Below are 23,481 nucleotides of genomic sequence, written 5' to 3'. Positions count from 1 at the left end.
AACCCTGAAGCTATTTACAGAATTCTTGGTAGATTCCTGTATCTAAATTCTTGGKTTTTTTTTGCATATTTGCAGTTGGTAGGGCAATAACAAAACTACCAATTTATCACATTAAAACTTAGCAATAAGATTGTCCAAGCAAATGTCTACAAGTCCGTTATTTCAAACCAATCCATAAGAACTGTTCAATAAAGAACATTCCTTAAATGTATAATTCCACTTTATCTTTATTGATTTGTTTATATTTTCAATAGGTTTTATAATTGTCAGTGTTCTAGTAAAACAGCATGTAATCTGGTTTATGGTTAGGGTAATAGAGTTACAAACGTTGACAAAATTTTGATCATCTTGTAAGTTATTTTTTCTTACTGGCGTGCTTTTCTTTCAGTCAATTACTTAAGAAAAGGAATTATGTGTGAAAATTTGTGCTGAACAGTGAGAAAAGGAATTGTCTCTTCCCAACCACAGCGCCCTCCGCTTTTAGAAGATGGGCATCTCTTAGTAGGAAACAAACTTTATGGCCACTTTTTTTATGCCAATGTTTCATAAAAATTGTCCTAGAATAGACAAATTTTTGCATTTTTCGTAAAGAAAGATACTTGATATGAATGTATCATTTACCCACAGTTATTGATCTGCTTTTATGCTGCTGGTAGGCAGTTCAGAGGGTGCTAAAAGTRGTACCTGAGGAGAGATGGTCCCCTTTGATGGAGAGCGTTCAGTGGCAAGGTTCATTTTTGGTGCTGTTGGAAGAGAATGAATGACTTGGATTTCCCAGTGTGGACATGGTCCCAACTGGACTGGGAGTGAGTCTTTGATTTCTGCCAAGGAAATCCCTAATGATCCTGAACTAGGGCAAGGCGAAGCCACATATTTTACCCCTCCTGAGATGCACTGTGCAGCTGAAYCTGAATCTGAAACCTTTCTCTTTCTCATTTACAGCTATAGTCTTTATTCCTGGCTGTCCTAAAATGCCAGTTTGGCGCCACATATGTAAGGACCTCAATGAAGATATTTTTCCCACATAACTGGTATTTGTGTTTTCATGCACTACTGCACCATTTTTTTTCTGGAAATTCCTAGATATTTCTGAAGCTTATATTAGCATTTTCCATTTGTTGAAGTCTTCTCCTCTGGCCACTGCACACACTTTTTGTAGACATTTTCCTGCCTTCCTTGTTACAGGTGGATTCCTCATGTACTTGGTCATCAAAGCAATTTTGCAGATTTTTGGCTTTGTGATACGTGGTTGTAGGCTGGCTTCTGTGACAACTAAAGATTTAAGTAACATCARAGAAAGATTTGTCATATGCATGATATTAAAAAGGCTGTGTAAATTGAGTTCATGTTTGGGGAAAGTATACTTAGAATTCAAATGATACCCTGGAAAAATACAGATGATCATCTGTGATTACTTCCTGAGACAATTGAGAAATATCTCAGATCTTTGTCCCCTCCTCTTCTCCACTCCYCTCCTTGAGATTTTGCTGTTGTAATGTTCAAAATATATGTCTTTTCCTGCTTTGACTTCTTGAAAACTTTAAGTGAATGCTACTTAAATATTGTTTCCAAAAAAACTCATCTGAGTCTTTTAAGAAGAGAACTCTGAAGAACATGAAGTTGTTGGCATATCCTTTGTAACATTATGATAATATTGAGATGTTCTATTAAAGTACTGTATTATGAAGCAATGATACCAATTTTCACATCTCCCCAAAAGGGATTTCAGCAACTTTGAGTATTCCATCAAACAGGCATATTAACGAATGCAGGATTTACCTGTTAAAATGTGTGGAGCATTTTTTTAGCTGGTAGTTGTACTCTGCTGTTATTGCTTTACAGACAAATAAATAATCATTTAGAAAAGCTSCTTTCTCTACCAAGACGGCACTTTCAAACAAATTCTACATTAGCTTTTTGAAGTGAGCTCAGGTAAAATCAAATCTGTAAGATATTGAAAGGGGCTTTGGTCATATATGATGTGATTTCTTTAGATAAGGTGTTCACTGTACCAAGCTTATCTTTTTTTGGGGGGGGGGCGTGGGGAGGAGGGGAGATTTTTTTGGGGGGGGGAAAATTACCAGAATTTGTGCTGAGACTTGCTCAGGAACTAAGCACTGCTTTTGATAACTTAAAATAACAGTTTCAGCAAACTACTGTGTATTGAGTACTTCAAAGCCAATAATGATGAGCAATCCATTCTCAAATTCTTTTTATTCACATAGCATTTCAGATTGATTTACATAAACTAACAAAACAATATTACATTTAAAGTTGATCTGTAACAGTAATAAAAATGTTCCTGCATCCCGACGCTGCCGAAATGTCGCTTCCAATCTGCAGTGATCAGTTGCTAAGTACAAATTGTGCCTATGGGATTATGGCAAATCCAGCATTTTTCTCCATGTTGCTACACTGTCTGAAATCCAGGATCAGAAARCTACCCTTATTCGGGAAGGAAGTGAGATTATTTACTTAACTCGAAGTTAAGGAACAATTAAAAGTGCAGCAAAGTACATGTATGCTTGAGAGCTTGTTTGAATATTGAAGGTTCTTTTGTCCATGTTTAAATCCTCATGAGAGAATGACTTAAGTTTTACCTATGACACTAAAAAGAAAAGATTTACCTGGCTGCACTATACCACATACCCTAGTAATGATGCATAATACCTGGGAATATTTTTTTTCCTTTAGTTGGAGTTAGTGCCAGGGAGAAATGGCACTTGTAATTCAGAAATGCAGCACAATGCACATTTCTTTAATATACTTAACTCTGCTGTTCAAATTCTGSTAGTTCTTTTGTTTAGCTGTGCTGCTGCTCATGGCATTGCTGGAATGTGTTTATTAACAAATTGCAAGTCACCTTTGTAAACAGACTGAGGTCTTTATTTGAGTCTAATCATCATTTCAACAACAGAATGGGATTTTCAAAGTTATGAAAACAATCTGGATATCCAGTTACTATTGTGGATAGTTAAGGTGATTCTGAGATCTTATGTCATGATCTTATGTCTAAATGTCAAGTAGACAGGTACATGAAAATMGGAAGAACTAGATCAGATTTCCTTCTGCTTGCCCTGGATTTTCTTTTGAAGGACAAAATAGTCCTTTGAGGAGTCTGTCATTACAAGATTTGGACACTTAGAGTAGAATTTAAGGTAACGAAAATCGAAAATATAAAAATTATTGCTGATGTACTTTAGGAACTGTAAGCTGCTCTTTCAAATCGATACACAGGCTACTCAGCAATGTTAAGATTTCAATATGGACTAACATATTGATCATATTTCCTTTTAGAAGCAGGTAAATTGTGTGAATGTTGCAGCATTGCAAATTCTACTCGTAAATGTGGTAAAAGTGTTTTAACTTTAAGGTAAGAAAAGCACTTGACATGAGAAAACAAAAGGATATATGTTACTGCAGTACCCCTTTAAGTTTAAAGAATTTGGTAACAGTTTCTAATTTTTTCTTAAAGAAACTTTTTTTTTTTTGGTGGTTTTCAGTGATGCTGCAGGTCCTTCAGTCAGGATTTAATTTCAGCTCTATGTAAATATGAGAGAACCCACAATCTGAGAATTCTTTTATTCCCTTCATGTTTAGCACCACGTGTGTTGGAACAGAGAAAGTTCAAAGGTTTTTGACCAAAAGTTTTGAACTATAGAAGGTTCAAAGGCTTCAAATCCTGTCTTTCAGCTTTCTTTGTCTTAAAATGTCCTTTTCCCTCATAGTTTTTTTTCCCAGAAGCTCCAGGTAAACAATAGCTTTTCACTATGAAAAATGGTAGCTGCAAAATAAACAAGTCTGGAAAAGATTAATCCAAATCTCTCTTAACCRGGCTTTCTTTATCTCTCTTTGGATTCTTGCTAGGACGCACATATGAAAAGACTTTTTCATTTGCTAGCCTGGGTGTCAGATGGATTGCTGCTTTTAGGCTTGCATCCTATTTAAATTGTGATTTTTTACTTTCTGTGTTTCTCAAGGGTTCAGCAAAATCATGATCCATACAAAAATCATTGCCACTCTCTTGTTAGTGCCTCTCTCACCTACCGTCTTTCATTATTTCTGCGAGAGTGTCAGTTGTCAGCGCTCGGCCCACGTGCTTTCAGCTTGGGTAATTATCAGATTGGGTAACCATCACAAATGGCTAATTTGTTGATAAGCGTATCTCTTCTTGGGAAGACAGGCTTTGATTCTGGATCATAGGCCAACTGCTGCACTTCATGAAGGCCCCAGAAAATAGACTTTATAGAGAAGAAAGGATGAGGGAAGAGAAAGCTCATCATCATCCACAGGAATTACTTAGAGCCCGGGACTTTATTCTCCAGTCTGCAGCAGCACACCTCATGCCTGTGCTCATAATTATGAGCTCCTTTTTAAAGTGGTTCTCTGTAACYATGGTAAAGGGACTATTCTTGTGCCTCTTTCCTTTTTCAAAATTAGTCTCATTGATTTGAGACCTCTGGACAGCCCCTGTACAGGATACAGCATTTGGGCCAGAGAACTTTGATATCTTTTTTTTTTTTTTTTGTATTGCTAAGAATATGTAAAGTTTTTTTTATTCTACTAAACTTCACAGCATTTCTTCTCACTATGTAATAATAATTTCTATTAGGAAAAGGAAAACTTGAGTCTTTTCAGCTGCTTCCTCTTGAGGCATGCAAGATATCAGCAAATTTTGCAAACATGTTTTAAAGCAGCCAGCTGTTAAAATCCACCTGCAGCCATAATTTTGATTGAAAAGAACATGGAACCCAAACATGGATAGTTTCTGTAATTATATAGGAGTTTAATACATGACTGCTTCAAATGTCATCTGGCTATATTTGCTACATGACATGGTGCATACTGGAAAATAATTTAACTAGCTTAGAAAGTCTCAGTAAAAGATCAGGGGCTGTTTCCTAATTTTATATTTCAGCTGATTCCTGAAAAYATTGCCCATGTATACTGAGAAAGTCAATGATAAGACCAGACATCCAGTAATGTATTAGATAAAACGTTCCTCACACCTTCCTGTAGGTTTGCAATTTGTCAGCAATATAACTAGAGGTAATTTTTGTTTTTGCCAAAGACTGTGTATACGTGAAAGGATAAGAAACAGAAAATAAGACAGAATTACTCTCTCTTTCAAGGGCTGTTTAAAAAATTTATTCTGAAAATTTATTATGGAAAAAATTTTTGGCAAAATGTTTTCATCTTAAAACCTGTTTTAAGTGTATCCGTGGCCTGGTTATAAGCCCTGTCAGCGCCTTCATATGTTCCTTTTGATGAGTCAACATAGTAGAATATCCATCTTCCATTGGAGGGTTTAGCCAAAGGGAGCAAGGAACATGAGACGGTTGGATTACACCACTGTTGGATTTCTAAATAGACATTTCTGAGCTTGCAGTTGAAAGTTTCAGATTTTGATGTTCAGATGAAAAGATTTTTTTTTCCAGAAAGCTGACTTCTGTGGGGGTGAGTGGGATTCAACAGTATATTTGCCATTCTCCCAGAAAAAGTTTGATGGGAAAACTTTGAGTGTTTCGTGTCTTTTCAGTGTTTAGGCCATGAAGGTAAGATTAGCAATCAGTTCAAGGCATAGCATCAAATAAGGAATAGCACTTTCTCCTATATTTCCCAATAAGTCTTCTGCTAGGATGTTTCATTTGGCATGCCCAAAAGATGCTTTTCTTCAGAGTACCCTCCTTCCCAGGGCCTTATGTAAGATAAAACTGACAGAAAGGACAGATAAGGAGGATTCATGCTTAAACTGGTAATTATTTGAAATAACTTTATTTTAATGACAGAAAATATTATGTCCCAAAGCTTATAGGGAGGAGCTATCATGAACACTAAAAACAACTCAATTATTGCATTCAGATGCAATGACAAATTGCCTTTAAACTAGTTTTATACTTGGCATAGCAGCACAACAGAAATCTTACTATATTTACTACATACTTAGGGTCTTCTTTAACATCTTAGACTTTAGCATTTCTCTCTTTCAAGGAACTAAATGAGCTCTTCCATGGGGAGGAAAAAAAATGTCCAATAATTCAAAATCTGTAAATCATTTTGTGTATCACTTTCACAGACTTCAGCACCTTGGAAAGATTTGACAATCTCCAGTTAACAAGACACAGGTGCAACTGATTAGTGAATCTTGTCGGGCTCTGGGTGGTTCCTACCATGCTCCCCCAGTAGATGTGTATTTATTTTCCCCTTCTGACAGCTAGAAACTTTTTGAATAGTCTTTAAACTGAAGGTAAAAAGGCTAAATGCGATCAGGGTTTAAAACTTTTTCCAGTTGAAAAGATGTATTCTTCCCTATAAAGGGAGAAAGAAAATATGGGTTATTTTAAATGTTAATAGTAATGAATGAATTAAATTTTAAAAGGTCAGAAAAATAACCTTTACAAGACTTCATTGGGGATTTTGTGTAGATCTGAGTGTTGTGTTATTTTGTTTTCTTCATCATCAATGAGAATTGCAGTTAATGGTTTTTTCCTGTTTGTTTTGAAGATCCTCCAATGTAATTAATATAACTTGTAATTGCATTGTTTTGCATAAGGTGCTTCATTACAAAAGATCCCAGAGTTTTATAAAACTAGAAATACAGCACATATCTTTTTTTGTGAAATGGGAGCAATTCGAGGTTGCTGTTTTCTCATATTGAGATCTGATGAGCCAAAATCTCTGGAACATGAGGCTGACTCAAGAAACATAATGAAAAAAGAAATTTCTTTTAATTTCCTTTATCTTTCTTTTTATTTTCTTTTTAATGATCATAATTCTAAAGGAGGCTTGCCTTTAAATGAGATGAACATTTACATTTATAAAGGAAAAGAAAGAGCAACGGTTAAAAAGAGAGAAAAAAAAGAAAAAGAAAAAAAAGAATAGCAAAGAAAAGGATGACCAAGATTCTTCCCCCAGGCAAGGACCCRGTTCAGAGAGAGATGCAGGTTTACGGAATTCACAAGACACTAGAGTATCTAAAGAGCTGGCAGCAGAGGAAGTCCCCAAGATGTTGGATCTTTAATTTTCATTCAAAGAACAAGAGCTCAGATTTAAAATTGCAGCCCTGTATTTTTAGGTGATGCCCAATTCGCTCACCTGGGCTGGCTGCATGGAGGAACTTTACTCCGATCTCTTCAAACACTTGGTCCCCAGGTGCCTTGCTGGCTTACAGCTAAAGATGCAACACCATTCACTGGACTGGCACTATTATATTATCAATAATACTCTATATGTGCATATTATATAAATATTAAGAATGCCCAGTGCTTCCTATTACAAACTCTTTTCTGTTACTTTAACTTTTCATACTTGTAACCATTTGACAAGGCATTTTCTGTGCCAGGTGTCTGCCTCAGGCTGGATTTTGTGTTTTTTGGTTTGTTTGTTTTCTTCTTTTAATGTCAGCCAAAGCAAGTCAGCTATTCCAGGGAGGCAGGCGAGGGAAAACCATGCAAAATGAACCTGGCAATCTTTCTGAAGGGACCTGGTGCCCCTCTGCTGGGAAAAGGCACATAACCTTTTGCAAAGGGGTCACTTTTCTGTTAGGAATCTGTCTCAGTTGGTAGGTTCAGATGGGAAACCTGCCAGAATGTGGGTGACTTAGAGTGAACCTTTAAAAATCACAGCAGTTCACCGGTGGATATAGGGAGTTAGAATATGGAGTCCCATGTGTCCCTGTTCACCAAGCACGCTAAATTCCTCCAGCTCCAGGCCAAAAACATAACCATTTGTTCTATTCTCCCTCCAAAATTTAGCAGTTTCTCCCAGTCCCTGACTGGTGACTGTTAACAAATCTCTGGCAATGAGGTAAAATGTACGGCATGTTTAGCCCATCCTTTCCCTTTGTATTCAAGCTTTATTTTAATATCATTCATTCTGAAACCACTAAGCCTCCCTTAACAACAATTTATCTTTTTAATTCCTGAAGTAAGTTTGCACAGGACTGCCAGGGAAAGCAAATAAAAGTGAGCAGTAAATTTTAAGGCTGAAGGCAGAGCCAAGGCTCTCCCCACTTTCCTGTCTCACTGAGCTCAGCAACAAGGGGCACCCCTAGATGCATCCTGAGGACACACCTGATGGAAAGAGGAGCTCTCTTTCCTAGAACCTAGCTAGTTCTCTTATATGCCTGTTCTACCCATCTCTTTGTTAGGAAAATATAAGCATGTAGTCAACTGAAAATATATCATAGCTGAAAGGGGCAGACATCATGTAATTCTAATGGATGTGGCATCAAAAAACTATAATATTGCTTCTTTTAGAGGTATTACTGCCCCCCAACTAAATACAAATGGAAGCATTTTTATTATGAAGATTTCTGTCACTTTTCTCTGAATTGATGCTCTGGGGAATCAGAGTAATCTCTAGGGAATTTCTAAGAACATTTCATCTGGTTTTAATTTCTTAACTTCACTTTTTCTTTTTAACCAGYGCTAGTACCTTTCTTTTTCTTGGTTTTGAACATGTAATTTATGTTATTCATGAAATACTACCTATCATAAGTCTCTGTAATTTGTAAAAATAGCTTTAGCATTATAAAAATAATACGATAGCTTCAAAATACTTAGAATAACATTTAAGGTCTGCATTCTAATGTTCGTATTTAGTCTTGCTCTTCATAGCAGAAAAGGTGTGTAAAAGAATATCAAATTAGACAGAAATTAGACCAATAGCTAATCATCCTGCTCAACAAATGTTTGCTTGCTGTATCACAAACTTTTATAATACATTTGGTTTAAAGATGTTTACATACCTTATTGAGCAAGTTGGGTATTTTTCTGGTTAAGGCGGATATTTAATAGYTATTACCTTTCTGCACACTTCACTGACTGAGCTACATAGAGTATAACTATCACCAAGAATATGAGATTACATTTCACTATTTATTTAAGTGCTTCAGTTTGTGTACTTTATTACTTGAGCTGTGTACTTTCATAAAGCTCTGTTCTGTGCTGTTAAATTTTTGGTGCTGCCAATCTTGGTGTCTATCATTCTGGGAGAACTGCACTCCTTGCTAACTGCTTACTCTGTGGTGAACATGAGTGGTGGAAATGTTATAATCCACACTGTTTTGTTAAATGAGCTGCATATTTTTGTTTTTATATACGTTGCTTACCCAGTTGTGTACATTTGCCCAACTCATTATACAAAATAAGCTTGATTGGAATAAGAACATTCTCTGCCAGCTGTCTGCTCTGAGTCAGTATGTAACAAAATTAGCAACTTTCTCTCCCCAACAGTGGCATGATTGCATCCAAAGTTTAAGGCAATTGGTTTGGAGATCTTGTTTGTTTCATTCCCTCCATGCAAACATCAAGATTTGTTGCAACTTAATTTGTTTTCACAAATACGAACTGAGTTAAGTAACAGAGAAAAACTCAGCATCCTAATACAGGAAAATGCTTCCGTATATGTTATGAAATGTTTTCACTTACGTGTAGAACTAAAGGTAATTACTCAACTTTGAACCATACACTGTAAACATAAGGAGAAATAACTAGAAAAATAACTAGAGAGCTCCTAGGAAGGATATTGCATCAAATAAGYAGCATCTTAAAATGACATGTATGAGGTTTGATAAATGGTGAGTCTTTATCATTAGCCTGTATCATGATCATTACAAAAAAACCTCAGAACATTACAATAGAGAAAATATGTGGAAAATTCATGCATATATATATATCAATATAACTGTGTCGTTTGATCATTATAATTGGTTAAGAAAAAATAACAGCTTTGTGTTATTTTCAACTTGCTAGTTTTTTTGAATCACTTCCAGGAAAAACTTACTGGCTATTCTTAGATATTGACTAATTTGCAGAGTTTGCATACGTAGCAGCTTGTGCTTCCATTTATAAAATCTTCAGCACTGCCACTCCTTGAAAAACCTCCCTTCATTTTTCTTGATTACAGATGTGTTTAACTGGGGCTACGTGGTTTACCTCAATTTCTGTCTGCCTTATATCAATGTAGATGTGTCTAGCTCATGTTGGCCATGTCCCACTGCTGATTGCTTTTGCTTTAATGTTATAATTCACTGTTGTCAGAACAGACTGCTTGGAAGGTCCAGATTTGTTTTTGTTAGATTTTACATACGAAAGCATAATTAATCTTACTGATTTAGTCAAAAATGTTTGATTTCAAACACTGGCCATTTAATACTCATGCATTTCATTAACTATTGTTTAGGAGTATAAGCATTAGAATAGTTTGTTCTAAAAATAATTGTGTCATAGGGATAAATCACATTTTAAGCAGCACCTCTTCACTTGTATCAGGAGAAAAGAAATTTAGAGAGAAAATAGAAATGGGAAGTATTAATATATCCTGGAACATCACATCAAAATAAATTTACTATTCAGATTTCAATGTTTCTATGTATATTGCCTATCAAAAGAATACCATGTAAATTGGTTTTAAAAGATGAAAAGTAAATACAATGCATTAGACGAACTAGATCTAATTTAGACTTTCTTGTCAATAACAGAATAAGTACTTTTGCATAAAATATGACTTACAGCAGATAGAATGTTTCCTGGTTTTATATTTTGCCCTAGAAGGAATTTACTCTCCGAACTAGTCTATTACCAATCAGGATCTAGAACTTGTGCTGCCTTTGAACTGTTAAGTATCAACTGTAGCTTACCCAAAGTTAATGATGTATAATAGGATCAGAATTAGACTTGTGTTTTTCTTCCCTGTCAAGTTCAAACAACTGTGGTTAGTTTGTGCTGTATTAGTACAAATACACTGTACAATTTTTGCAGAGGAAAATTCTCCCTTTCGTCAAGAGGACTGCAGAGAAATATTCTTTCCTTTGATGAAAGGAAATTGAAAGCCTTTATTCATTCCCACCCTTGACTGAGGCCTAAGCAGGTAGAAAGAAGAACAAAGCTCTAAGACATGAAGCAGCCAGGGTTCCACAAGGCCTGCTTTTCTATCCCCCAGTTTTCCACCACCCTCTTTGTCACTAACTGCAAAAGACTGAGAGTGCCTTTCTGTTTGGAGATCTAAGGAGGCTATTTTGTAATTATGCCTGAGCTCTCTCCTTTGCTCTTTTTCAGAGGGTGATATTCAACGTGGTCAACTTCAGTAAAACAAAAAGCCTCTATCGAGATGGGATGGCTCCAATGGTGAAATCCACAAGTAGACCAAAATGGTAAGTTATCCTTTCAAAGACTTTGCTTAACAGGAGGAAAAAAGTGTGTTTTATCTGGTATTACTTCTGTAGCCAAACCTTGCCATTCAGGTGATTTGGTTTTTTTTTTTTTTTTTTTGGTAACAGTGGACTAATATGCAACTGTAACTGTAGTGTGGTGAGATGAGGTCCTCCTTGAGGTAGGAGGAACTGTGGAAGTCCTTTCCAGCCTTGCTTGTTGTGCCAGGATGTTGTAGTGTCTTGTTTCAAGCACTGTGATAGAAGGCTAAGCTGAACAGTCAGAGTGCGGGCCAAAGACCTGTTCCCTCATCTGAGCGTCGTGAAGTCCTCAGCCCAGGTTTGTTCTATGTCAACTAGCCAATGCCCAGGAATGATACAGGTGCAGGACTGGGGCAGGACTTGCTTTCGAAAGGCAACTAGAGGTTGGTCCCTCTGTTTTGGTGAGAAAGTGAGCTGTGCTATGAGAGCTGACCTTGTGATGAACAGTCTTTGGTCTGTTTGATCTACTAGGACAGATGGAGCCTGAGACATCAGAATGCCAAATGACTTGGCTGTAGGCAGCAGAATGTATACAATATACACATATGAAACTAGCATGAATGTTCACATAGATGGCACATTTCTCAAGGAATATGTAATGAAATGTCTGCTGTGAATAATAATATGTGAATATAATGAGTCCTAATGTATGCAAGACTCCAAAGAAATATATCATTTTCCTTTAGCTAAATTTGTTTGAATACAGATCGTGAGGTTATGCCTTAAGTGTACAGTAATGTAGCCTTCTAAGTCTTTACCTCACTAGTCTTTATTCACTAATTAATTATACATTTGATCAATCTGCACATTATCTGAGTCTTACTAACTTATCATTCTTAAATACTTCAGCTGTCACAAAATTTCCACCCACATAATGTTAGATTTTTGATGGTGATAAGGCTATAACAACCATATTGCTTCCTCTTTGGATCTGGATATGAACAACCAATATGGCTATTTGTTTTTTAAGTGGATGCTAAGATCGTATGGGCAGAAGAGCTGTCTTAAAATCCAGTTAGTGGATGGAGTCAATCTCAGCTCAATAGGAGCATGTAATAACATTGAAAATTAATTAAAAAAATCCATTGTGTAGTGTTTTTGTAGCAAAAGTCATGTTACTTGTGCTTACTGTTTAACTTGAGAAAAATCTTTTGGGGGCACTTCAGGGCCATGTTTKTTAGGTCTACTTTCTCTCACTGGAGTCTGGTACTCGCAGCTAAGCATATTGTGTGTTCAGTTTACCTATAAATCAGGCATTGCTTTCATACAAATTTTATGCCTTTTGGTTTCAAATTAAAGTGTAAATCTTATAAACAATGCAAAATGGGCTTTTCTACTATATGTAGGATCTTTCACTATTTTTGTAACAGGTTTCTCTTCTACTACTCAGGAGATCTATTTATTTTTGTGTTTTATATTTTTAGGGGGTATATTGTGCTCCCATGAAAGTGAGGAATGAATAGCACTGCCTGGAGCCAGGCACAGTGTAGGCAGCAGGTGCTCTGAGCAGCTTCCTCATGCAGAGTTACTACTAGACTTTAAACCTGTTTGAGAAATCCTAGTCCTATTTTTTTTTCTTTAAACAATAAATCCCTTATTCTATTAGGGATTTTTTTTCCTAATAGTCTGTGTATGAAAACATGTTTGAGGTTGTACTTTGAGCATGCATATTATTTCATAGCATTACTGGAGACTTCAGTGATATTGGGGTCTATTCAATATAATTTTCTTAATAGGAGTTATATGTAAATTCCAAGTGGGAAAACATATACTTTTTTTTTTTTTTTTTGATATATGCTTTTTATTAGAGCAGTCTTCCTTTTGGATTATGCCTTTTGTGATTACCTCTGCATCTGTTTCCATGGTATTCTAGTGAAACATGTAAACAAAATTATTCTCTGTTTTTCTGTTTGCTAAAACAGGATTTACTAGTACTTGCAATTGTTAATGCAGCATTCAGTGAGTTGTGGTCCTTGAATGTGAACAGGTCACCATCCAGTCATATGAATTTGATCCCATTTGATGCTTTGTATAAATACCATTAGTGTAGTAAGCAATACTGTGTAGTAAGCCATACACTCAATTCTGTGAAAGTGCTAAGGTTTACATGAGTGTACTCAAGATTCAGAATTGTGGATGAAACTTAACACTAGGAACTCTCCACCTTATATTTAACCATCACAGCAGTTTAGCAGATATAATGTAATTGAGTTGGAAAAGGCTGTATAAACTATATCAAGTTGAAGCAACACAAAAGCTTTTAAAATCAACTTAAGAGAAGTAAGACTACCAGAAACCAAGCTCTGCAAATATTTTGTAAAGGGGCTCAGTCCTTCATCTCTRAAATGCTTTGTATCAAATATTTGAGGAATTCATTGTTATTGTGCGTGCTTGCAAGAGGCRAGTGATCCATACTGAAATTATTTCACCATCCCCTGGCCACACTGTTTGAAAACAATGCTCACACGCAATAATTCTGCTCCCTTTTTTTGTATGGATGAATTTGAGTTTTGTGATAATAAAGTGTCTATTATCCTTTCCACACTTGAGAAGTGTAGGAATGTTACCTCTATTAATAAAAGTTGTAGAGATTTCAGTAATGCCCTTCTGGTTYAAATGAGAAAATTCCCATTTCATTTCCAGGGTAGGGTTTGACCATATATGTTGCAAAATCCTCTATATCAAAAGTAGATTCACCTCCAGAGATTGTGAATTTCAATGTTTGTTTTCAGTGCGGTTATGTGAACATGGCTTCAAGCTTTGAAACATTTTGTGAGTTTGATTCTTGATTCTGGAGCAAATCACTGTTGAGTGCTCTTCAAGTATGGAGCGTGTCAAACACAGATTTTTGACCTGTATTCTCTTGCCCTGTAGAGTAAGATCTTTAAATGCAGTTAGCATCAAGATTCAGTTCACTGTTCCTGATGTAAATGGAGTATATCACTGTCATCAAAGTGCTCAATATGGACACAGATGTTCCAGTGTTGACATTATTCTTCTCTTTTGAAGTAAGGCCAAACACTTCTAGTAATGAGCTACTTAAAAAGAGGAAGCAGGATGCTGAAGGATAAGAAAAAATAGTTTTCATGGTAAAGTTTTTTTTTAAAAAAAAAGAAAAAAAAGCAGAAACATAAATTCTGATTAAAATGATATGTTTTTCCATTCACAGTAAAGAATCTACTGAATGTTTTTATTTTTGAATCCCATAGGGACAGAGCCAAACCAAAACTAAGTAGGTTTATTTCAGACTCCCTTTTTCTGTGTTTTTTCTGGGACATGCTATATTGACTCTGAAAGCTACGGGGTTGTCAGTTGCATCAGTCCAATCTCACTGCAATGAACTCCAGCTTATGTATAGAAATACAACATTGTCACATCACGTTACATCAGCTGCATTTCATGGCAAATTGGACAAGATTAAACTCAAGACATTATTTCAGTCTAGTTGAATGTGCTGCAAGTGGTCATATAGCATTTTTGCTTTAAATTATCTGGTCTTTCAGAAATATTTCACCAAGATTTTAGTAATTTAGTGTGTTTTCTTGATAACAGCTACTACAAATATGAAAAAAACYAGCAGTGGGGGAAAAAAAACCCATAACAACCACATCTGGATCATTCTGCTTTTTTTTGTGGAGAGGAAAAGTTTGCAGGAAGATGAATTTGAGGAATGTAAATTTTTTTTTTCTATGCTCTATTGTAATCTTATTTTTCATTTGCTGATTTTGTTTGAATGCARCCTCATTGGTTTGCAGTTGGTTAATCATGACTTCACACTAAAAACTCCGTCATTACAAGCTATTTGCAAAGTCTACCATGTGGGCATAGCAGTGTAAAAACATTTAGGTGTGTATACTGTACCATTATATTGATTCCACAAAGTTTTACAACTTTCTCAAAGTGAAATAGAAGAGTGACTTGTTCGAGAGGCAGCAGATTTTCTAAATGATGAAGTGAGCAAATATTCCCTTTGGGCAGAGAACAGCTATAACTCTTGATTATTCAGTGTGAGCATTGCCTCATTGGGGACATTAGTTTTTCAAATTGCGCTAATCTTTTAAAAGTAACAACTGGCCACTCATCACCTTAGGTATTTCAGCAAGATCATGTGCAAAACTCTAATTAGTATTTATAGAACAGCAACTCTTCCCAGTAGAATAGTAGCAGTAGCTGGCAAATATCTGGTTGACACCTGTTAAGTCTTCAGACATCCATTGTATTTTGTTCTGCATTTCAAATGAGCAGAGAGCAGTAGGTGAAGTCCTCATAATTAAGGGATAAAGGATAATATATAACGTGCTTCTCGAGTGGATGAACACAATGTTAAAGGCTCTTCTCCACTTGCAGTGCAGTATTTCAGGATATGTTTGTAAGTAATAATGCTAGGTAAAACATTATGAAACCTTCAGCATACAAAGATAAGATTTATGTCTAGATTTACACGTGTTTTGTTTATAATGTCAGATTTCAAACTGCTTCTTGGCAAAGCCTTCAATTTCTTTCCTGTCTTTTATTTCACTCGGCATCGATGGCTTTAACTGGATAGCTGCCTTCCCAGACAAGCACTCCACTGCCTCTGTTGCTATAACATTGGCTTTTAAATACTCACAACACATTGCTTCTGCAGGGTTTTTCTTTTCCAGTAAACCTGGGAGTACAGAAGAACTTCTAGGTAATTAATTCAAATTTGAATCTATATGTATCTTGGTAAATATTGTCATGATGAGGAATTTTGGTAGACATCTAGAAAAGCAATGCAAGTTTTATGAACAATACTCCCATATGTTCCATTCATCAGAAGGACAAGACTGAGAAAATCTGAATTTTGAGTAGCTTAAACGTGTTGATTCTTGCCAAGTTTCTTCAACATTTGTGTCTACAATGCAGTGTTACAATCACTACCATGTCTACCAGGCTGCTTTATAAATTCAGAGACTTTCAGCAACATTTTTAGTATGTATTTATATATCTTTAGCCATAAGATAAGCTGTTTGTGAAATGAGCTGTCATTTGTGGTGAAACAGTTTTAGAATAAAGCAGTGAATATATATATATATACAAACACACACACACACAGAATTTGTGAATCTCTAAGACGAGTAGTGCTTACTGTAAAATATATAGTGGGTTGTTAGGGTTAGTGATAACATCACCTGAATATAGGTAAAGATGAACAAGGTGTCATCATTATCTGATTCTTCCTTGGGCCCTTTGCCAGTTTTATAATTTGATGTATGACTGCTCTTGCTTTTCCGAGGGAGCTGGTAATAATGTCTGTGGAGCTTCAGAAATATTTCTCCTAGTGTCGGTGTTGGCTGATGCAGTTTCTCTGGGGGCAGACCTGGCTGCTCAGAGTGCAGCTCTTTGGAGACTCACACTGGGATTGGGTCAGGAACTGACCCAGGTTAGAAGTAAACTTGCAAAGAAAAGAGAGAGAGGATTTGKTTCAGCACGTAGATCTCAAACCACATGTATCAGAGAAATGAGGGAGGCGGGAACAAGTGGCTGGCATAGGGATGAGGGAATGAGGGCAGCAGTCACTTTAAAAATGCCTGGAGAAAGAAGGGTGTGTGGAACCACTGTGTCCATCTCAATAACTTTTAGCATTTTATTTGGAGAAAATAGGGAAAAAACATTGCGATATTGACCTGCTAGAATCATATATTGGATGATGAACAGGAGGAGTTTTGTCTTGGTCTCCCAGTAGCACTTTAGAATGAAAACAACATGTTTCTAGGTATTTTTGAAGTGTATATATGAAAGTTAAATAATCATAGCTGCACTCCATCCCTGTATAAATGAATGTTTACAGGAATATTGTAAATTAAAGCAATCACACCCAACCACTCCAATAACCTCATAAAAAATATACACTGCCTTCACCTATCCCAATCCAGCAAAGATGCTCTTCCTGGGAATATGAAGGTTACATATCAATCTTAGCCTCAGCTTTCATGGAAATATATGAGAGGCTATATTTTGCTGACACAAGTACAAATTTGATCCTCAAATTAACATGCCTTCTTGTGCAAATAAAATGGGAGCAGTTTGCGATAAGAAACCATTACATTTTATTGGCTGGATACTTCATTGGAAATTTAAGATTCGTGTAATTATATAAGGGAAAATTAATGACAGGGTAATTAGATTATTATAAAAGGAAGCAAATGAATTCTAGTACTCAAAGAGAAAATAGCTATGTATAACTGAAGCTATGAGTGACTACTAAGCTATCATCTAAAAACCCTAGCTGTTTTATATGTACGTGTGTTTATCCTCATTATTTATCTGAGTGATCTCCTATAAATCAATTTATTTAGATTACAGCAGAGTCCAAAGGGCCCAGTCAGGATCAAGACTCATTGTGCTTAGAGCCATGGAAACCTATAAACAGACAAAGCCCTCTTCCAAAGTTGTGAAAATTTTATGATTGATTTCGGTAAGAGCACAGTTAGGCCAATACTGAGCACTTCAGAAAATTCCATCCTTAAAGATTTATTCCAAGCAGTAACTGTTTAAAAAATGACATACTGCTTACATAAGAGTCTAAATATTTGATGGTTATAGTATTTACATCTAAAACACCAGGGGCTATGTGCTTTAATACCTCAATCTGTTTCCCATATATTCTGTCAACATGAGTTCCATGCATTGATTGAGGGCACTCTGTGATCCCCAAGGTTGTATTCATGAAAGGTTAGCCTTGGTACTACTTTATTCATGGAAGGCTTGAAGCACGTACAAAACAAATTGGTCTATTCCTGCATGCTGCATTTTTGTCATCTATAAATAGGTAATTACCGAGGTACTGACAAGAAATTCAAAATCTTAAAAAGGTGCCGTTACGTGGCAAGAGTTTCCCTAATGTTACCCAAAATCACAAAGACATTTGCCGTGAGAGGTTTGGTGACAGCTTAAAACAACTGAATTGTAGGCTTTTTCCAATAAAGAAAACGGTATCGAGTTTGATGTCTGCAAAATAYGGCCAGAGCTGAGCATTGCATCCCATCCTGAAACAGGTCATTCTCTTTCCTCGGATGATGGGCATTTGGTGGAACTGATTGCATGAAAAGTGTGCACAGAACTGGGTCCCTCACCTTGGCAGGTTTAAAAGATATAAAACCAAAGCCTCCCCCTTAGCCTCAAAATGAGTCTGTAAGTTAGACAAATATGGGCAGCGGTGAACTCAAAGCGGAGTCAAACTACCAAAAGGACATTGCAGCTTTTCATTGCAATTTTGTACTTTGAACTAATGGAGCGAAGCAGAATGAAAATCACCTCAGTTAAGAATGGCATTTATCAGCCGTAAGTACTTAGTAGTAAGAGCCCTACACAGACAAAGCTGAGTGTCACCAAGAAATGTACTTGAAAATCAGACTGTTAACACAAGACTACACAAATAGGAGCCAAAAACTGTAATCAGAAAATGCAACATCTCTCTACAATGTTTTAATGGCCTGAAGAGTGCTAGTCAAGTTGGATTTAATGAAATACAATAACCAATGACATAATATAATTAAAGATATATTGAGACAGCACCAGGACACGACACAAGTTAATTTTTGACTTTTTAATCACTTAGCATTGCAAGTTTAAGGACCTTTGGGCAGTATTATGTATTTTTTTTAAATTCTACACTAAATATTACATGTGACATAAAAACATGGGATGCACAATATAAGATGCACAGTTTTAGCATAAGTTAAGGTTGGAGCATAACATTTAAAAATGTTTTTGTGAAGCAGTAACACCAGTTTTTTGGACTGGGTTTTTCTGTGAAGAAACAATATAATTTGGTGCATAGAAGAAGTTAATAGGAACTATCTATTATGAATTTCGATAAAGGCAAGATGGCTATCAGATGAATTTATATCTGAAGTGCCATGATAAAAGCTGAAAGAGTGAGTTTGATTTCTCTTTCAATATAACATTGAAAATTGATTGTTGATGAATCATTAATAACACTTTGCTGTACAATGAAAATTGAGAAATGTAGGAAAAAGAGCAATAAGTATATTAGGTGATAATGCAAGAATGGATCATTAAAGTAATAGTTGTGCTAGCTTGAACTTTATCTTGTGCGGTTTGGCAGTTGTGTATAAACCAAAATATAAAAATAATTTTATGCAGTAATTATTAGGGTTAATATATGAATTGTCTTTTGTGTGATATCTTACTGGTTTGAGAAAAAAAATGGTCATAGACTAACAGTATTGTATCTTTAGATGTTCGGGTGCAGAGGTTAGTTTTCTTTTGAACTGCCTGAGGTAGAACTATTGAATTGTAGCTTGAAAGTGTAACTTTGTCATCACTGCGTCTCTGAGGTTGAAAACCTATCCAGAATTCTTCTAGTGTGATTAAAAAGTATCCTTTTTTTTTTTTTTTTTTTTTTTTTTNTTTTTTTTTTTTTTTTTTTTTTTAAGCAAATAGTCATTCCAATCTTTCTGTCATGTACTGCTTAGGCAGCTGTACAAGGATAACCAGCTGTGAGATGTTTGGTAATGGAAAGGTGAGGCTCCAGGCTCTCTGGAAACCTGGATTCATTGCTGACAGTTCCCCACCTCTAGAAAATGAGTCATGCTGGGGAGAGGAAGAAGTTATATTGGGCAAAGGATCTGATGCTTGGCTGGAATGTCCTTTCTTTGGAAAATGAACCATTAGCAGATTGAAGAGAACGCAGCTCGCCTTCATGAAGGCTCTCATACATTCAGGTTTTGTTGTGCATCTTCTGTTCGCCTTAAGAGAACTGTGGAATTTGGACACTCTAAATTTGCCCAGGATCTGTGGACGTAAGGCAGCCAGGCTATATGGTGGGGTGCGTGCTGGCTGCAGGTCAGCTGCACATCTGAACTGCACATTTGCGTCCTTATCATGTTTTATTTGATACAGATGTGCAGACTGTCCAAATGCTAGCGTTTCCTCCTATACGGTGTGCAGGGCATGCACATGATGTTGTGCTTGGGAACACTCGACTTCTGAGGGGGAATGGCTGTGGTCCTCATGCAAAGTTGATGCCCTATGTGCTCTCTTGGTCCTTTTCCCTATTGTAGGGGCAGGTTTTAGCCCATTAATTTGACTGTGCAAGTGCCAACTGCAGGAGCCTGTCTCCCTGCCAATCCTGGGTGCTTTCTTCGCACTTTTAATGCCACTTGTGAGCAACTCTCTTGACGTTAGGTGATACAAAACTGTTAAGAAGAGCAACTTTCAAAGTGTATATTTTAATCAAATGGGAAARCTGTCAATAAGAAGAGGATCTAATCAAGAAAATGAGCTCCCTTTGTAATTTAATAAACATTAGATTACATGGTCACCTGCTCGGCTGGAAGCTGTGGCAGCATGGCCAGTCTAACCATCCTTTTCGGAAAGCACAGCTCCTGGATGCAAACTAGTGCCATTCAAGCAGGAGAAAACAGGATCCTGGCTTTCCTAAGAGACTGTTAGTAACACCTCTGGTGTCCACAAATATTTGCTGTGATAAAACCAGGCTCATGCCATGCGCAAAGACACTTGCATCTTTGTCTCGCTGTACTGCAGAGGGCAGCCATTTGCAAAAAAAAAAAAAAAAAAAAAAAAAAAAAAAGGGGGGGGGGAAATTAGGGGGCACCTTAATCTCGACAGCAGGGATTTCGGCTGGAATGCTTAATGTTAAACGACTGGCCGCGCTTTTTTTTCCAGCATGAAGCGCAGGAAACGCCTGGCCTGGGCGGCCTGGCCGCGGCCTCCCTCCTTCCCTCCGTGCCGGTGGCCGGCAGCGCCCCCGGCTGGCGGGGCCCGGGGAGGGCGGCCCGTTGCGGGGGCCGCGGGCCGCTGGCGCCCACTGCTCCTGCCTCCCGGCACCGCCATGGCCGGCGCCTCCCGGCACGGCGGCTCCGCGCCCCGGGCGGGAAAATGGCGGGTGCTGCGGAGGGCGGGGGAGGAGGGGGGTGCGGGATTTGTGAGTGCGTCACGGCGCCTCAGGGAGCCGCCGCGCAAACGGGCCCGGATCTGGGCGCGATAAGGGGACAGCAGGGTCATAAAATGCCCTGGAAGCAAAAAACGTGCCTCCCAGACGCTCCGGAATCAGGCTTTGTTAACTATCCTCGTGGTTCTTCCCCCCCCACGATAACTATATCTGAGGGATTTAGGTGCCCTCGATGGGCTTCCAGTGAGTGATTTCAAACTGTGAAATTAGCAGCATCCAGAGCTAAGTGGAAATAGTGCTTATGTTAGGTTTTTATTGGAAGGATTCATTGTTTTTTTTTTTCCCACATGCTATTGTAAAAAYGACTGTACACTGTTTCTGTGAAGAGTCTTGCAAAGTAGTTGGAGATGGATGATACCCTTTAGCAAATATATAGGAAAGGCCATTGTGGCTCAAGATAAGGAAAGATTTGTCTTGAAAGGATAGGTTTGCAATAAAAAGAAATTGAGGAATATCCAAGTTAAAATAATTTACCACATGTTTTAATATTTGATTAAAAAAATTTTTTTTTCTTTCCACATAGTTAGAAAGCACTGATACCTCATGGCTTCGAGTTCAGCAGGGATATAATTTAGCTTTGATAAGGAAAAGATAATTCCCCCCCTTCCTCCATCTGCTCCTCTACTGGATAGTTTAATGCTCTTATGGTTGTCTTTTAAATGTCATTCAGTCCACGAAGCACAGCCCATATGCATGTTCACATGCGGTTCTTTTATTAATGCAGAAATACAATTTTGTGGGCTCTCGGCAGGGGTTGCTGCTTTTCCGAAGGGGTAGCATGAGGGGGATACAGGGCACATCCTTTCCCAAAACGTAGTTGCCCTTAGGCTTTGCCTTGCTCCCATACAAAGACTTGATCTTGAGGGTGAGAGCAGATTAAAAGCTCACCAAGGTGAGCAGGGAAAGGAAATATTGTTCATGTGCCTGGTCAAATGATGTTCTGTTCATTTAGGTGGACTGGTGCTGCAGTGCTGCTTAATACCTTGCTCCTTAAACGTACATTGTTATGCTAGTCATTGCATTTACCTTTGCAAAGCGGATGGATTCATTGCTAGTAAAACCCAGATCGTATTATCCTAAGAACAGTCACCAAACAAGCACCAGGAGGCAGTTTGCATCTATAACCTCCACTGTTTTACCATCGCAGACTCAATGTTTCTGTGGAGCAGGAGACCAAGGAGAGTGCGAACCTGAGGCATCAGTTATGCAGAAGAAAGCATGAGTCGCTTTTCTATTTAAATTGGAGAATTTAGCAGTTTGAACTATGCTTCCTTTCCGTTGCTGCAATCAGCAATCATGGGTCTGGAGGGTATTTCCATCAGTCTGAAAGACCGCTGAGCTGCAGATCTGCCAATAAAGAAGCCAGATTCAAAGGGCAGAGGGCGCATCAATATTCAAAAGATGTCTTAGTGCCTCATCGAGCAGTCAGGGTTATTGTATTTTTCTATTTCTAGGACTCGGGGATCTACTAAGAATTTTTTCAAAGTTATCCACACCACTAATGTAGTATTTGTTCTGTTTCTTAGCCCTCCTTCAATCTGAGTTGCCTTTGCAGCAGGAGTAGGTATCCATGATCTGTGAAGCTGGTGTTCTTTGACAGCCTTCTCCCAGTGTAGTGAAAACAAACCAAACGCTCCAGATTTGTAATTTTTTATACCCATCATTTGTATCTGTGTTCGATGAAAGCACACAGTCCAGTAGCTGAGATGAATCACAAATGTATGATGTGTATGTATTTATGTGTGTGGGGGATGCTTCAGTTTGTTTTCTTTCCTTTTCATTTTGGCAAAGAATTCCAAGTTTACGCTAAGAGGCTGGGCTTCAAAAGCATATCTGAACAGAAGAAGTGAAAGAGAGGATAAAAATGGAGAGAAAATAGTAGCCCAGAGTGAAATGTGTGACTAACTGTGTGTCTGGGGCCTCTTGATACTAAAATTACAGAAGGAAATAAATTACATGTTGACTGCATGTTTTTCTTCCACTCTTAGAGCAATAGGAACCAGGATGCCTTCTATATAAAGTAACAGTGAACTTAACTGTGACCAAAGATGGGAAACTGTATTTTAGTTCTCAAAAGACTCCTATCTTGCCACACAATAGAGCATAGCATTTATATTCACAGTACTGCCACTGTGTGGTTTCCCCTGAAATTCTGAGGGAAAAGAAAACCTTTCTCTACCAAACCATCAAGACATTCAGTCCTGTTTGTGCATGGGGGAAGGAGGAAAAGCGGCAGTGAAGATTAGACAGTTGCATTTCGATAGACTTGCTCTTCTATTGTACTTGGGATTTTTGTTTTGGTTTGGSTTGTTTGAAAGGGGGAATC

General features: G+C 37.4%; 1 protein-coding gene across 1 annotated transcript in view; it reads left to right on the top strand.

Annotated features, from left to right (window-relative positions):
- Nucleotides 1-23,481, top strand: part of AGBL4 (ATP/GTP binding protein like 4) — a 442,154-nt gene that overhangs the window by 180,903 nt on the left and 237,770 nt on the right. The window contains exon 4 of the mRNA XM_026053874.1: nt 11,061-11,155. Within this exon, the coding sequence (XP_025909659.1) occupies nt 11,061-11,155 (95 nt within the window). The remainder of the gene's footprint in view (nt 1-11,060; nt 11,156-23,481) is intronic.

The sequence above is a fragment of the Nothoprocta perdicaria genome, unplaced genomic scaffold, assembly GCF_003342845.1.
Source record: "Nothoprocta perdicaria isolate Ctin4 unplaced genomic scaffold, notPer1 scaffold_0, whole genome shotgun sequence".
In the NCBI taxonomy this organism is placed as follows: Eukaryota; Metazoa; Chordata; class Aves; order Tinamiformes; family Tinamidae; genus Nothoprocta; species Nothoprocta perdicaria.
The sequence above is the reverse complement of the archived record's forward strand: the minus strand, read 5'-3'. Positions and strand labels throughout refer to the sequence as shown.